The 18088-nt window shown below is 40.6% G+C and overlaps 1 protein-coding gene across 1 annotated transcript in view; it reads right to left on the bottom strand.

Annotated features, from left to right (window-relative positions):
* CNTNAP4 (contactin associated protein family member 4) overlaps positions 1 to 18088 on the bottom strand; it is a 283814-nt gene that overhangs the window by 74021 nt on the left and 191705 nt on the right. The window contains exons 7-11 of the mRNA XM_056848494.1: positions 15637 to 15780; positions 12128 to 12389; positions 6999 to 7148; positions 2575 to 2746; positions 1590 to 1696 (exon numbers count right to left, since the gene is read on the bottom strand). Coding sequence (XP_056704472.1) covers positions 1590 to 1696; positions 2575 to 2746; positions 6999 to 7148; positions 12128 to 12389; positions 15637 to 15780 — 835 coding nt within the window. The remainder of the gene's footprint in view (positions 1 to 1589; positions 1697 to 2574; positions 2747 to 6998; positions 7149 to 12127; positions 12390 to 15636; positions 15781 to 18088) is intronic.

An 18088-nucleotide genomic window follows, 5' to 3' on the forward strand; every position in this document is an offset into this window, starting at 1 on the left:
GAGTTTGGGAAGGACCTGCCATGGGGATTGGCAAAATGAATCAATTTAGAATAAGTCTAGACTCTGGATTCAAATGCAGTGCTAAACTAGATCTAAAAAGATGATGGACCCACACATCTGCTTTTATTTACTTTATTTACACCCCACTTTTCTCCCCAATGGGGACCCAAAGTGGCTTATTCATTCTCTACTCCATTTGGTTTCCCAGATCCTAGACCTACATCCTAACCACTACACCACACTGGCTCTCAATGAATCTTCTCTTAAACTGGTGCCATAAGTTTTTTTTTTTTTTCAGAATTCAGTGAGTGATTGGATGGTTTTAGGTTTTAGTCTTTCTATACACTTTCTTCAAATGATTCATTATTTGTAAACTTGTCCCCACATTTCCCCCTTTAGTTATTAATCCAACCTGTTTCTATACTACTTCTTAAGTCTTTCTTCATAGGGAAGATGATCCACTCCCTAATTAGTAGAAAAGACCAAAAGTGAAGAGGCACCTTAAAGACTAACAAAATTTCTAACGGTATCTGAAGAAGTGAGTTGTGACTCACGAAAGCTCATACTCTGCCAGAAATGCTGTTAGTCTTTAAGGTGCTACTTGACTCTTGCTCTTTTCTACTGCCACAAACAGACAGGCAGCCCATTCCTGAGCCTTTGGCGGCTGGGGATGGCCTCCAAAGCCATTACCCGGAGGCCAAAAGGTTCTAAAAAGCCTTTAAAAGGTTTTTAATTTTTTGAAAGGGGCATTTTGCCCCTCCGGGACACCGGCGAGGGGCTTTGCACCGGTGGGATGCCAGCGGAGGGCCCAGCAGGTAGCCCTGGGTGGCGCGGCTGCGGCAGCACTGAAAGAATGGTGTTGTGGTCCCCCCGCTGGTGTCCATGCCACCCTAGACATCATAAGTGGCACGGGCGCCAGCACAGGGGGCGCGGATGCAAGTGCAGCCCTTTCCTGGCCTCCTAAGGAATTTAATCCTGGAGGCTCAGGAATGGGCCTCATGGCTACCCATCGTGACCCACTCCCTAATTAGTACAGTATAATAAATATAAGTACACTACAAAATGTTTTAATTCAGTCCCTGTCTTTGTTGAATGGTCCTTTGTTGCAGGACACTGACCTGACATTTTCAGTAAATGTCCTACAGAAAATCCCAAAATTTCTTCACTGAAGGGTTTAGACAAATTTAGCTCTCATCAGCATTGCAAGGGAAGAGATGAGACAGAAATATATTGTTCCACAAATAATTCTCAGTATGCATAACATTTAAACATTCATAATCCTCAGATGTTTTTCCATGCCTCAGTGAAATAACAGCAATCAATAAGATTTATTGATTTGAAACTGGAGGCAGAATCACATCAATGCCCCAATTAAGACCTTTTTTAATGCACACAATGACTCCATTCTGTAGGATGCAGCCCCCCCCCCCCACTGTATGGGCCTCTCTCATTCACCTTGTTGGACATGTGCCTCTAATTAAGTGAATGGAAGAATTCGTTCCTATATGGGAGCGCACAACAACAAATGATAGCCAAGTCTCCTGTCTCTAAAATAATAGTTTTAAAAGATATGAGTGTCTAAGACTTACAAGAATGACACGTAGCCCCTGTATACCCTGTGTTTGCACAGTTGCAATAGAAACTATTCCAGGACTGTGAACATTCACCACCGTGTTCACAGTAATTGGGCAGACATCTATACGGAAAAAAGGAAACACATAAACATATTAATGTAATAACAGTTGTGCTCCCAAGTATAGACACCTGAGATACAGTAGACCAATGGATAAAAGAAAATGTATCTAAGAAGCTAAAGAGGATATACTGGATAACAGTTGTGAAATATGCTAATATGCATCAGTAGATTTCACTTCACACCCATAGCAGGGGATAGTGGTGGCTGCAAAGTGAGTTGCAGCCAGGGCCAGCTCTACTATGAGGCCAACAGCTCTACTATGAGGCTGTCCCTTCAGACACCCAGAAAGATTATTCCTAGGATTGTGGGACCTGCATAGAAGAATAGCCACAAAAGGTGAGGGGCTGAAGGGCAAGTGGATGCAATCATTCCTCCTTCCTCTTCTGCACATACTGCTCTGCTGAAGGAAGGGATAGATTTCATGCCCATATCCTTTCTCACTCCAGCCCACTGACCCACAGGACTATACGTCTGGGTGGTTTTTGCCACCCCAGGAATGATTTTTTCTGTGCGATGGAAGTAGCTGCAAAGATGAAGGAACATGAGAAAACTTGGTGTGTCTTCCATGCTTGGATGGTTAGATCCATGCCATAGTTATTAATGCAACACAATGGTGTATTTGATTGCATTATAACATACTGTTTAGCAACAGAAGGAAAACAGATCTGGTATTTGGCACATTTAAACACATTAAATCAATGAACAGAGAAATTAAAAGCAAAACCAGTAGTTTATATAACCCAAAACAAATCCCCCCAAAATACTTTGGTCCAGAATATAAACACCACTGAAAGCTCTCTGGGGAAAGACACTTTCACTCATCATCAGCAAAAACAGCATTAAAAATGCAATATTGGAGAAAAAAAATAAAATCTTACCTGTCTATAATGCCACACAAATCTATCTGTAGGTCACTGAAATTTCCCACTGAGTTTTGTTGAACTGAAATTAAATCTACTGCTTTGTTATCAATAGAAATTAGTTTCATACATCCAAGGAAACCACTAGATGGATTTTTACATTCCATGCTGCTGGCAGTGGCAGGGCACCCTAGAAATATAATAATTTCAGAAATGAACACTTTGAAAAAAGGATTAATCGAAGAAGTGTATTTCATATTTTGGCAAGATTGGGGCTATCAGGTGGCCATGCAACATTCACTGCTCCAGTTGGAAACTGCTATTAGAGTAGTATCAACATATGGAGGGGCTATGGCTCAGTTTGTAGAGCATCTTCTTGGCATGCAGCAGGTCCCAGGTTCAATCCCTGGCATCTCCAGTTAAAGGGACTAAGCGAGTAGGTGATGTGAAAGACCTTTCTCTGCCTGAGACCCTGGAGAGTAGGTCTAAGTAGAAAATTCTGCCGATTTGAGTAGGAAATACTGACTTTGATGGACCAAGAATCTGATTCAGTATAAGGCAGCTTCATGTGTTCATGTGATCTCAACCAGGAGATTGCAAGGACATTAATACCCAGGAGTGGAAGTGATGGGACAACAGGCAATGAGCTATTTTGAATTCTCTTACTGTTTGCAGCATTGTTGGCAAAATTGTGCAGTGGCAGTAGTTTGTTACAGTATAGACCAGCAGTATGAAATATGTACACAAATGGTAAGCAAATGATAACCCAGAACACAGGTGTACTGGGTGTGTGTGTGATCAATCCTTTCTGCCAGTGATAGTAGAGGCATCTGAACAACACAGCAAGTAGATCAAGCAGCTTGGGTGCAAGGCCCGCATCTTTCCTATGTTCCATCCCCAAGCATTTTCCAGCCCTGAGAGAGTTTATTCCTGTGATTGTGGGACCTGGGTGGATTAAGAATGATAAGGGCCAGGAGGCTGAAGTGGGGAAGAGGCAAAATAATGTTCTTCCTCCCTCTTCTATCTCCGGAGCTCCACTACTGGCAGAGGCAGAAAGGGGATTTTATATCCCTGCCTCTCACTACTGTAATGGCTGTCATCATTATTAATCCATGTGGGACCTGTAACCTTAGTCTGCCGCTCATGTGGAGGAGCAGGGATTTCTCCAGATTAGAGTCCACTGCTCTTAACTACTACACCACACTGGCTCTCTCATATTGGTCAAAGGACTTGTTTGTAACTATGGATCCTACCTAGTCTTAAATTCTTCCATATGCATCTGCTTTTTAAAAATATTCAGCATTACTATTCAGATAAAGAATAAATAATTCACACTATTATTAATAGAACTAATGGTAATAATAATAATAGCATATTTCTGGTCATACCTTTCTAAAACACAGTAACCAATGTAACAGAAACTTCTCAAGAACACTGTTTGGCTTCAAAAAGTGTAAGAATTCCCCAGCTAATAAGATCTATTTCCTCCCTTCATCAGACTGTAAATCCCACAGCTTTTCAGTATTCTGCCTTCCAATTTACAAGCAAAGACTTCAAGCTATGTAAAATTTTGTGTTTTACAGGGCCAAACTGTGGACCAGTTTCAGGGGAAATCTGTGTTCAACAGGTTGCTTCACTATATTCCTTCCTAACTATACAGCACAATTGGCTTTTTGCACATGTGGGCTCTCAAGTGTCAACACATGTCAAACAGAGGCTTCAGATCTCTAACTTTGCTTTGTTTCAGACTTCCCTAAATCCTGGCCTTTTATGTACAGGTTCTTTCTGTAGCCGTCAAGCCCTGTGTATTTCGGGGCTTTGTTTTCATTATACTTGCATTTTCTGACCTTTAGAAGTTACCTCACTCTCCCCTTACATTCTCCCTGTGTTTTGTGGATGCTGTTTTACCCCAAGTTTAATGCCTGCCTCAATCCCAAATTAAAATCTGATTCTGTAAATGCTTGTCAATCCAGGTTTTTCTCCCCATGCCCATTCTTGCTTCTCCATGTGGCTGGTGGGGGCTGGTGACTATTTTTTAAAAGTAGACTACAGCCAATAACAAAGCAGTATTTGAAGGGATGGGGAATAATGCCTATGCTATTAGTTCTGAAGCTCTGCATTTCCCCTGGTGATGCATTAATTTAACCCCAAGTACTCTGGGAATTTCTTTGAGGGGGAAAGCCCCTGTGCATATTGATTTTAAAATTCAAGTTCAATTATTGTGCATAAAGAAAGCAGCATATCCAATAGAAACTACCCATGCATAAAAGGCCATAATCTTTTTGGGTATGGGCTAGAATCCAACTTTCAGTTCAGCTAGGAGTGGGATTATAATCCTCCGCACACACCCCTCAAATCATTGTGTTTTGAGAAGGCTGGGCAAAGTTAGACATCAGAGGCTTACTGTGTTTCAGCCCTCCCCATACAAAGAAATGGGGAGTAGATTAGAAATCCACTCTCTAGGAGTAATTGGATTCTCATAAATCTGTAATATTTTTACACTGAAATAGAACAAAACTGCCATCATATAGGTCATATCTTGGCAGGATCATAAAAGCATGGATCCTTATGATTTTTACATGGGGTACCCCAAACACATTGGCAGGTTGCATACCTTGCGCTTGGAATTGTGCCACAGGTAGAGGAAGGGCTCCTGCCCCCCAGCAGTTTGCTCATGTGAAAACCACTCGGGGGGGGGGGAGTTGTTTCACTGATTTTGCTGTTTCACATGGAGTATGTGTGCATGTGGAGCAGCAAAATTGGTGAAATAATTCTTCCCAGCATGGTTTTCACTTGAGAAAACTGCTTGGGGGGAGGGCAGGAGCCCTTCCTTCCCTGAGCCTAATTGGGATCTCTGTTTTTTAGAAGAAGAAGTTTCCCGTGGCTTCTGTGTGGCTGTGGGAAACATGGGAAGAAATGTAACAGACAGTTCACCCAAGGAGTGGGCTTCTAATACATTAACCCAAACTGCTGTATTTGAGGAAATCTGAAATATAGCCAAGCCCTCTGATCTCTAACTTATATTTTAGTCTTTCCCAAGACTTATTTTAGTCTTTCCTAAACACAGTGATTGGTCAGGTGGATTAGAAACCTATTTCTAGAGTGATTTCCTAATTCACCCCCCATGGTGCTAATGGCCGCTGATCAGTTTGAATCGACAGTGTCTTTGCACATGATCAATTCTGTGAAAAACCAATGCAAACCTGTTCAGCAGGAGTTTATAGTTGTTTGGTATGAACCAAACAGATTGAGTGATGGATTCACATATGATCATCACCTTTGAATATGGCAAATTCAACTGTCTGACGTGTTCGTGGCAGAATTCACAGTATCCTTAGTATAAATTGCTAGTCTGATCAGCAGAAATTAGGGTATGGGATAAGTAATTTGGTTTTCAGGTTCTTGGCATGAAATGGGTGGCCAAAAGATCTGCTTCCTAATGTATGCTAAAAAGCTTAGTGAGACAAGGAAACTAGGCATATGTAAGCCTATTCTTAGATTTCCCTTTAACTGAAGGGATTTAATCATGAATGTTATACATGAAAGTATATGTTCTGCTACTAGACTACAGCCCCCTTCCTCAAACAAGCTGCAACAAACACAGCATAACACAGCTTAATTACGCTTCAGAATTCAAAGGTATCTTACGATAAATGTTTGGTGTTCAAAGTGAGCATAGTCCAGATTCAAGATATTGTAATGCTAAAAATAATATGGAAATCCACAATATATAACATTAGCAGAATGTGAAATAGCCTTAAAGTGGCTTTGAATCTTCTTATCAAGCTAAAACAGATGAAACACAAATGAAATATGCTCCTTTTTCATTGCTTGTTTGGAATGTCCAAAGCTGTGCATATGCATTTCCTGTCATAGGGTAGGTAAGCACACTAAGTGCAGAGACAGTACATGAATCTTCCCATCAAAAAAGAAACAGGGACTCATTTGTTAACTTCTAAAAAATATATGGGGAAATCAGAAGGAAGTATTGTCTGAAATTAATTATATTTTCATGCATTGTAAATGGCCATTCTGCTACTCAGAGCAATGTGAAAGATGCAATATCTTGGGGAAATAGAAAGTAACATTAAAACTTTGTAGATATTTTTGCATTGGTCTGAAAATAATGCTTCTATTAAATTCAGTCAGGCCTCATATAAGCAGCAACAGTTGAATTAGTCTTGGAATACTATTGTAACAATGCTTAATGTACCATTTATTTTCATTAAATAAAATAAAAGTGAATCCTCAAAGAGCCCGAGGGTGCAGTCAGCATCCTATTAAAGTCAACAACAAAATTACCATTTCATGGTTCTATGTAAATCTTAGAAGGTGAACTGTATGTCACTGGTGATGTTCCTGTCACTTTTCTGTCACTAAGCAGCTTTAATGCTGTTTTGAAATTCAGATTCCAAAAAGCAAGAAACAAAAATACCACTCACCTCCAAAGTAATATGTATCTCCTGAAAATATCTGTATAGGTACTGAAGCATGAGAGGAAGAGGCTGCATCATTGTCTACTACTAAGCTTACACGGCTTCTTTTAGCTGACAAAAAAACAGAATGCCACTGTCCATTGTGTAATCCAGCACCTGGAAGAAAAAGAAAACATTTCAAACAAACAAAATAGATTAAATTAAAATATCAGCATGATACTACGAATCATAGAATGAAACCTTTCACTATTGAGAAAATTAGAGGAATTATGAGACATTTCATGCCAGCTGTTATCAAATGCCACATTGTTTTTTCTGGGTGTCCCAAATCAACAGCCAACCTACCTTTATCTGCCCCTCTGTCTTAAGTTTTATCTCGCCTCCCCCCTCCACAGGCTCTACCTTGAAAAATCATGGCCCTTTTCCACAGTGGGGACCAAAACAGCTACATTAGTCTCCTCTCCTCCTTTTTATCTGCACATCAGACTTGTTAGGCTGAAAGTATGCGACTGGTCCAAAATTACCCAGTGAGTGACCACAGCAAGATGGGGATTTCAACCGGGTGTCCCTGACTCTGCTCTGAAGGTCTAACACTAGACCACACTGGCTTTCATTGGGTGGCTGCTGTTGAACAGTAACAAGCAGCCAGGCTTACTTGATTCTTGCAAGGCAGGTGGTATCAAGTCACCCTGAGGTTGCTGCCAGGCCTAGGGTTGCCAACCTCCAGAATGGACTTGGAGGTTTCCCAGATACAACTGTACTACAGACAACAGAGAGCTGTTCCCTGGAGAAAATGGCTGCTTTGGAGGGTGGAGTCAATGGTCTTTCATGCATGGCTGTTTCACTAGCCGTCACCCCTCCAACGACTTTGGGTCTTTGTTTTGATTATGCATGCTGTTTCCAACCATCAGAGGTCACCTTGCTCTCCCCCTGCATTTCCCTGCATTTTGCCCACATTTTCAAATTCAAGATAAAACAGGTCCCTCAAAATGTGGGCAAAATGCAGGGAAATGCAGGAGGAGAGTGAGGCGACCTCTGATGGTTGGAAATGGCATGCATAATCAAAACAAAGGCCCGAGGTTGTTGGTGGGGTGACAGCGAAGGAAACAGCCATGAATAAAAAGACCTGCTGAGGCCTCTTTCCTCCCCAAAACCTGCCCTCCTTAGGTAGGATTTCTAGGCTGCTGGAACCAGCAAGCAATTTCCCACCAATCAAGCAGGCAGCTCAGAGAGGTGGCTGTGCGTTTTGGGCTTACGTCACTGCCGGGTTTACTGCCAGAAGCGCTGCATCACAACAGGACACATGGTAAAGCATCCTGTTGTGATGCAATGCTTCCAGGAGTTAGGCATGTCATGCACAGCCGCCCAGCCCTGCCCCAAAAAACTTCCCACCAGTGGAGAGGAAGGACCTGGCAACCCTATCCTTAGACTCCACCACAAAATCCCCAGGAATTTCCCAATTTGGAGCTGGCAACCCTAGCTAGGCCAGTAAGTCCTCCCCCCAAAACCAAAATAGGCCTGGAAAGGATCCTGCCCTGGGAGAATCAAGTCTAGACTCTATGGTTGCCTAACAACAGTCACTGAAGGAAGCTGTTGCTTAAAGCTACAGGCTTTTGTCATTTTTTAAAAAAAGCTTCACAATGTATTTTTTAAAATATTTCACATTTTTCTGCAAACCTCGGGCCCTTTTCCTATTTGTAGAAAGATCTACCTTGCCAATTCATAGTTCCAGTAATCGGATTTAAGTATTCAAAGTTTTGCCAACTTTTCTATTAGAATATAAGATAAAGGAAGCTACGGCCCTCAATTTGCAAGATCTGAGCAAGGCTGTTAAGGATAGGACACTTTGGAGGACATTGATTCATAGGGTCACCATAGTAGGAAACGACTTGACAGCACTTAACACACACATTCAATGATATACAGGAATATAAAGACTCCTGACTGCTGAAACAAACAGTCCCAAACAGCTTTGGGTCCCCATTAGGGAGAAAGGTAGGGCATAAATGAAGTTGATAGATAGATAGATAAATAGATAGATAGATAGATAGATAGATAGATAGATAGATAGATAGATAGACAGACAGACAGACAGACAGACAGACAGACAGACAGACAGACAGACAGACAGACAGACAATTTATTTGCGGCCCTTAGCCAGATAAAACAAGATAAAACAGGAAACATGGACTAAAATACTGTTACAAACAAAAAATTACAGTCCGAGTCTTATAACACTTAAAAGGAAAAAATTACAACCGAGACACATCTGTCAATTGGGCTAAGAGTTCTATGGCGTCGAATTTTCATTGCTGCCGTGCAAAATTTCGCAACCTGAAGAGTGATTGAGGGATTATCCCCTTGTAGGAGCGCCTCAATCCTTTCTCCTGTCCTGTCATGTCCCATACTCGATAAGAGGGGCTCAATAAACTTTGAACGGGGTAATGTATAAAAATTGCAGTTCAGGATGGCATGCTCAATAGTTTCTAAGACCCCTGGTTTGCTGGGCAGAATCTCTCTCCCAGGGTATCTTCTTAAATTTCCCCTCTAGCATAGCAGATGGTAAGGCTGCACACCTGGCCAGGGTAAAGGCCCTTCTATAATTATTTATCTCTAAATAGTGGGGATAGGCTGCTGGTGCTAGGATGTATTTAGAATAGAGGGGTGCCATGAACAGAGGCGCCCTTGCTAAATCTGCTTGTCTCTCAATGTCTTTAATCCTTTGGGTTATAATTGACTTAGCTTGTTCCCACCCTAACTGAAGTAGTACTAGGGGTGTAAAACCCAAGTTATTTAATTTGTCTTCTATGGCTATCACCCATTTTGAACTAAAGGTGTCACAAAGGATCAGTGGGAGAAGAAGGATCAGTGGGAGAAGACCCTTGGGGTTGAAGTTAATTTTTAGCCAGAGAGAAATCGAGGACAGGACAATCCTTGCCACCATGCCAGTTTCTAAACGGATCAAAGCATCTGGAACACATCTTGGCAATTGTAGGGCGGCTCTGAGGAACTTGGAAAGTAAATAAATAAATAGGTTTACCATTGCCAATGACAGTGCCATTCAACAGATTAATAAATATACTTGAGTTGCTTTGGCTTGGTTCAAGTTACTTGACTCTTCTAGATTCCTGTTCATTCTACTATTTAGCTGTCAGTTCTTAATGATGAGCCTATGCCATCGAGTGCTGAATCTTCTTCAGACGCACACTTAAGAAAACGTGTCGATACTGAAACCTGACATCATATTTCTATAGGAGGGTCATATTGCTCTCACAATTTCCATTTGTAAAGTTTTAAAGCTTAATGAAGAACCTGGATAGAAATACAGTGGTTCAGCCTCCTTATAACAATCTTCTAGATAGCTGATGACCAACTTGCAAAAGAGAATACGTAGGACAAATATACAACTCCCCAATAGGAAGTCTTGATTTACTGAAGATTAAGCAATCATGAATTTACATAGTACTTGCTGCCTTTATATGTGAACAAAGAAAACTTTATACATCTCTGGTAATGAAGTCTCTGAGCTGTGTTCAAACTAATATGCTCTGATTTAATTATCACATATTGTATGTGTGAAAGCCAGGTCATAAGTCTTTGCCTGTAGGGGAACAAACCTGTCCAACCATCCATAATTTAATTATACAATCTCCAAATGCAGACTTGATTTGTTCCAATGAACGTAGCAACAACAAATACTTCAAACATATGAGAAGAAAAGTTCACTTGTATGGTTTGGCTAGATAGCTTTCTGTTGCAGAAAGCAAAGCAGCAACCATGCTGAAAGATTTAACACTGTGCAATTGCATAGGCAAGGATACACTTACATTTGCAACCATATTTGATATTTTTTTTAATTTTACTCATATGCAATAAAATAAATTCTGCTTTAACATACCCCTTTGATTTTTTGTTGTGAGGATTTTCTTGTTGGAGAATATTTTAGAGCTTTAGATTTGTGTTTGTAGCTTAAGCAGTTTGTCAGGAAAGTACGTCAGTAAGCCAGTTAGAAATGACAGCGCATTCTGCAAACCTGTTAAAGAGACACTGAACTAAGGTTCTGTCATTAACTTGCATGTAATTGCGCTGTGATTTAAACTGCTCTGGAGGAAGTCAGATACATCACAGAAAAATGCACATCAGTGACACTCTTACCATGGAATTAACATTTTCAGATAGTGAGCCCCTGGAAACCTCTTACTCATAAATTGGCACATTGGTTGCATTATTCATTTGAGTTTGTTAGTATGCATTGCAGTTGATCCTGTTGCTACTAAAATCAATGTCAAAGCTTCCGTTCCAGGCTGATCCCTTTATGCAAATCATCAACCTAACATCTGATTGCTGTTGGCAACCATTCAATTATTTCAAATTTTATACTGTTGTTACTGTTCATTACTGAGACTTGTAAGCCGTTTTTGAAATGCAGACATGGAAAAAACAGGATTGTAAGCATGCTTGCTGTGGGTTACAGATGTTCTGAATAAGAAGACAAAACTAGAATCTAAATAAGACCTGATACTGGAGTTAGGAGATGTTGCTGACTTCTGCCCTTCAGAGTTTGCCGTGCATGACTACAGTCTTATTTACATATATTGTCTCGGCTATTCCTTGTCAGACCTAAGAATGGCTTTGCAGACTATAACCCCAAAATCATGCAGTGTAGCTTTCTACTTCTTCCTGTGGTCAGCCAGAACTGCCTGGGAAGCAGTAAGGGTTTGGGCAGCACACTGAGGCTTGAACTTTGACAATGTGTATAGAACTACCTGGAGATTTTTGGGGTGGAGCCTGAGGAGGGGAAAGACTCCATAGAGTCCAATGGCCAATAGAGTCCAATGGCCAAAGCTGCCATTTTCTCCAGGTGAACTGATCTATATTGGCTGGAGATCAGTTGTAATAGCAAGAGATCTCCAGCTAGTACATGAAGGTTGGCAACTCTAGTTATATACAGAGACATTTGGGAACATGTGAGGAAATACAATATATTCAGATATGTTAGACTGCAAAAGAAAAGAAAAAGAAAGAAACCAAGACAAACAGTTCTCCACATTGTTTTCATAATCCTGCACTTCAAACATTAATAAAAGCAATTCCACACAATTATTCCCATATAGAAATCATTTGCTTTTTATTACCTGCGGTGATGTCACTCTGTGTCTTTCCTGTTTTATAGAAGCTGAGTTTAGCCTTTCCATCGGTTAGATACAAGAACAGGCTACCTGTAGACTGGAAGAGTTTGCTTGAAAGCAAGAGCCCTTCATTGTTCCAGGTCCGAAAATGAAAACCAACTGAAATTTCATCTTGTCCTGCTGTGCCAGGCAATGCTAGATAGCTACTGGAGTTCAAAAAGGTGACAGGAACAATTGGGGGCTCTGCACAAGAGAACGATATATTGCCCTAGAAACAAAGGAAATGAGTAAAATGTTAGATAAAGGAAAAGAGAATTTTATCCATTAATGTCAGCATGCCTGTACAAGTCACTGGGTAAGAATTAAAGATAATACCAGCTCAGTTTGGCTGTTTTAATCCATGACACAGATAAGAACAGAAAAATAACAAATCTACCGATACCAAATTATCACACATTATGAGAAATATCAATCTGATTATCTATTCTGTTTCAGCCATAACAGCCAATGATTTTCCAAGTAAAATAAGGATTAACATAGGGCTTGTTGACACTACTGAAGGCCCCCAGACAAATGCCTTGGTACAACAAAAATTAAGTTGTTATTTCTTAACTAACTGGAATAAATGCAAGTTTTAACTCTGAGCATAAAATTCATTCTGCGTGAAGATGGGCACCTTTTGTGACAAGAAAAATCCTTCTGTGAGTGGAAATGTATCTTTGGATTCAACTCAATGGTTTGGATCAAACCCAAAACATTTCCCTAAAATGATTCAGAAGAAAAAGGAAACACTTGGGCATGGCCTTGGAAGAATAACATTCACCATTTGTGTATTTGTTTTATTTAAAAAAGGTAAAGGTCCCCCGTGCATGCACGGGTCATTCCTGACCCATGGGGTGATGTCACATCCCGACGTTTACTAGGCAGACTTTGTTTATGGGGTAATTTGCCAGTGCCTTCCCCAGTCATCTTCCCTTTACCCCCAGCAAGCTGGGTACTCATTTGACTGACCTCGGAAGGATGGAAGGCTGAGTCAACCTTGAGCCGGCTACCTGAAACCAACTTCTGTCGGGATCGAACTCAGGTCGTGAGCAGAGCTTGGACTGCAGTACTGCACCTTACCACTCTGCACCACGAGGCTCCTATTTGTTTTATGACCAGATTTTTTTTTTTTAAAAAAAAGCTGTTATAAATGAAATTACATTAAGATCACCATCAAACTGAACTGACCCACAGTGAAAAGACAAGAAGGCTAATTTGCCTTTAAAAAAACCGGAGCATTGCACCATCAGTGGATTCCCCTATATACATATTTGGATAGCTGCCTGGTAGTTACCTATTTAATAACAGATTTTTCATACTGAAGCAAAACTTGGCGGTTTTACATTCCAAATACATGTTCCAAATATTTAATAATGAAAGTAATATGGCTATGTAAATAGTTCTAATAAATATTGATGAAGTAATTCTGGTTCTTACTAAGTTACTATGCCACTTTAGGTTATTTAAATTCACAACCTTTTTTTTTAATATCAAACATGTTTGTTATACCAGTTTACACTTGGCCCCAATCTCTAGAGTCTATAGGAACATAGGGCACATGGGTGAATTTCAAGTACAGCAGATGAATAACAAAAATGCATGCCCATACAAGAATATTAATTACACTGAAAGGTTCATGTGGCAGTTGGGAAGCATGTGGCCAAGATTTGCATCCATTCTCCAATGCCTATAGAACCTATGAATTGGCCCCTATGTAAACTACAGATGCAATTGTATTTATAATCCAAGGTAGAATTTCCATGGAATTCTTTATATTTTAGGGTACCACTATAATCTGCTTGTCGATCGTGGGAATTATTGGCACAGAACATATGAGTAATGGGTGGCTCATATCAGAGCACCACAAAGCTTTTGGAAGCTTCAGCTTCCTTGGGCTATATGTTGAAACTTTAAAGTACTAAACCCCTGGTTGGATCCCCTGCCATTAAGTTTCTGTTCCCTGCTGCTGCTTGGAGGGAAAATTAAAAAGTGAAATAAAATTTTAAAATAACAAACTCATAGGAGTCTCCCACACAATGATGTCATTTCTAGGGAATACTTGGAAGCCACCGTGGTAGCTCTAGGAATCACAACTTTCCACACCATGTGCCCACCGGTGACGAACAAAGAGTTAATCTTTGAAAGAAGCTCAGAGAAAGGGAGTGGGTGAAGCTAAGGAGCTCATTCCCTCTGGTCTGAAGAAAGGAATTGATTCTGATTTTGGTAACCTGTGTGTTCAGCAGCTGTGTTTTGACCCTGGGAACCTGAGGATTCAGTTTTGCCTAAATTGTTGTGAAACAAATCCTGCAGAGTCACAGGCACAGATTGGGAGGAAAAGGGCCCTTTCTCAGGTCACTGGAAGGGAATAGGCTCTGGGAAAGAGATATTCCAGATACAGGGTTTTGTTAAGGGATCACTGCCACAGAAGTGAGAACTGGAAGAGAGAGTTTGAGGAGAAATCCCCATACTTCTTTATTCTCTGGGGAAGAGAGATTATTTAATCTCCCAGTTCCCTGATAGCTAGGCGACAGAGTCTGAATAGAAAATGAATTTGTGAATATAAGAATTGTAAATCTGTACCTACTAAGCCATCTAAGATCTATGCCTTCTCTGAAGTGAAACTTATAAAATAGCTCTGGTTCTATACTTTCCCTAACCACCGTTTCCCCTCCAAATATATCCCTTATACAGTGTTTAATAAATCTATTATTTGGTGTTAACTTGAAAAAAGTCTCTAGTGTGTCATTTATTCTGAGGTAAAATAAGTAAAGGGGACTAAAGATAAAAATTAAAACTCCGATCCAACATTCTGGCAAACAATCAGTCTCTCTCTCTCTCTCCCTCAGTACTCACTGGGGGGATCGTGATACCACCCCCCACCCTTCCACCACTTCCCAGTCTCAGCCTGACAACCCTACATCCCTTCCAAATTGCCGATCCATCAGAATTGGCAGATCTCCAATTTAATTTTTTTATATATATGCTAAGTTAGTACATTAGTGCAACACTAAAGCTTATGCAAGATTTTTTTAACATCAAGAAGCATTCAAAATGCAGTCCTTTTTGCATGCTGAAGTGGCTCAGCACAACTGTATTTTTGAACTAGTTCTTGGATATTATGGGAGCTTTCTTCCTTTCTGTTATTATGTTCAGCTTATGGTGGGGAAAGACCTGAATAAACTCTCATCATTTACAGTCCTCAGTTCTAGTCCTTTCTGCAGAGCCTTCATGCAAAGATTCAGTAATAGATTCAGTAATACTAGCTTCTGTGTCATGACTTACAGCTTGATCCATAAATACAATTAAACAAGAGTACTTAAATTTAAACCAGTTTAATCCCAATGAAGTTAATGGGACACAGTTGCCTTAAATCCAGTTGGCTAACAGTTTTGTGGATTGCAACCTTATGCTGTGATTTGAATGTCCTTATAAATAAGGTAACAAATGAAAGCGCCTGCTTTTATATCTCTTACCATAATGTTGATTTGTGGTTTATGTCTCTTGGCCAAATCAATAACATTCACACCATTGTAATAAAGATTTTCAAAGCATCCCTGAAATGTTTTCCATGGTAACATCCCTGGTTTTCCTGGCATTGGAATCCCTCCAAAGCTGAGCTTAGAAAGAGAAGAAAAATCAATAATCGTATTAAGTAATTTTCTGACAACCTGGTTGCAGTGCTGACGATAAAAATGTTAACAATGGCACATACTGGACAATGTAGAATCAGTCTATTTTCTTTCTTTTTAAAATGGTCAATGCATTAATTTAAATATAGCTTAAAATACAGACCACAAGAGAGCAAATTATATCAGAAGGCAAAAAACAATCTATTAAATATATTTGCCTTAATTGTCCAAAAATGTTGTTTTATTTTGAGATATGAAATGTGCCTTAATTTAGAACATTAGAATTTATATAAAATATTATTCGGAGGTTTTTTTTAGTCTTTTTCTGCTTCAACATGTTATATACAATGTATACATTACATTAAGAGATCACAATTAAAAGGTCTTTGTGACCACTGCAACTGATCAATGAAATATAATGCTTTTAAGCAGATATTTATTGTTATTGTACCAATATCACAAATAGGGGCACAAGATATCATTATGTGGGTTAACTAGTTTATTAACAGCTGATCTACATCACTGAAACATCTCTGAATTCGTGTGAGTTGCTGCTAACAGGCAGCCTACCACAGCTACCAATGTTTTGGGCAAACCCACCCTGGCTCCTAACTTAGCCAGCATTATTGCTTGCTTCATTGGTTCTCACCTGCATATAAAAAAGTGCCAAGAGCTGTTAAGCCTCATTCCTCCACAATTCATTTCTATAACTAAGGCCTTGGTCAATGCTGTTCAACCGCCAAGGATGTTACCTCCCCAGCCCATCAGGCTGTTTGAGCTATTGATTGGCTAGCTTTGGAACAGCCCTCTATCCTTAGATGGCTCAGGGTGCTTGTCAAGTATTCCTGTCTATTCTGTAGCAACTCACACCATTGCTGCCAAAACTAGTTGTAGCCTAACCAGTCAAAAGACCAGGCCTAATTAGAGGATGTGGAATGTAGGGTTGCCATGTCCCTCTTTGCCATTGGCAGGAGGTTTTTGGGGCGGAGCCTGAGGAGGGCGGGATTTGGGGAGGGGAGGGACTTCAATGCCATAGAGTCCAATTGCCAAAGCGGCTATTTTCTCCAGGGGAACTGAACTGGTCTCTGTCGGCTGGAGAGCAGTTGTATTAGCAGGAGATCTCCAGCAAGTACCTGGAGGTTGGCAACCCTAGTGGAATGGTATAGTATAGTCTGATCTTGGAAGCTAAGCAGGGTCTGTACTTGGAGAGGAGACCACTAAGGAAGAGACTGCCGAGGAAGCCAATGGCAAACCACCTCTGCTTAATCAGTTACCCCCAAAACCCTATGGGGTTGTGACTTGGCAGCACTTAACACACACAATTAGAGAATACCACCACTCTCCAAGGCACTGTAGAGCAGGTAAAGAAAGGCCCCCTTCCCAGCCAATTTGAACAAGGCCCAAAATTCCTGCTCAATCCCTCAAAAGGTGGCTAGGCAACCCACATTATCCATTCAGAGGGTGGGTTGGCCAACTTGCAGGAAAAGCTTACTGTAGAGAGCAAGCTTCCCATGGGACATCTCTATTCGTACAAACAAAGCTGCTCTGCCATTTGAAATGAAAGGGCAAGTGGATCCAGGTGGAAGAACTATATCCAGACCTTTAATACCCTTATAATATTGTTGAATTGGGCATGATTTGATGGCTCACTACACTTACAAAAAGATCAGTAAATCCAGTACAAGGTTGTTCACACCAGCTCAAGGGGAAAGTCATCCTTTTCTAAATGCAGAAGTGCCTGAATCTCACCTCAGCCTGTGGTTCCAGGTTGCAGTCCAACAAATGCAGCATTAAATTGCTCAGTGATGCAGGTTACCATATTTTTCTGCCCCTTGCTGGTCCCAAACTTGTCACCCACTTTATCCCTGCCTGCCTGTAGGCAGGTGAGATGGGGGGGGGTGTCTGGAGAATTTATGGATGCCTTGCATCCCACTGTCAGGAAATTCAAAGATACAGGGCTGATCTTCAAGATGCAAATCTGCCATTCATGTTGCTGCTGTATCTTTGCTTCTTCCCAACCCCAGTCTTACGTGGCACTGCTATATTACATAAGGAGCACAGTGACACCTCCACACACTGTAAAGTTGACAATATAAACATTACAATTAAAAAAAATCTGACTGGTAAATATAAAACTGTAAAGAGCTTCCTCGTAGCAGCAAATTGGCACATTAATAGTACTATTACTATTTTTCCAGAAAGGAAGCTCCAATAAGAACCTGAATTTTAAAGTACTCCACAAAATAGGTCATGGTCCCCTTGACTTGTATAATTGCAAATTGCATTTTTCACAACA

The sequence above is a fragment of the Euleptes europaea genome, chromosome 4 (assembly GCF_029931775.1).
Source record: "Euleptes europaea isolate rEulEur1 chromosome 4, rEulEur1.hap1, whole genome shotgun sequence".
Taxonomy (NCBI): domain Eukaryota; kingdom Metazoa; phylum Chordata; class Lepidosauria; order Squamata; family Sphaerodactylidae; genus Euleptes; species Euleptes europaea.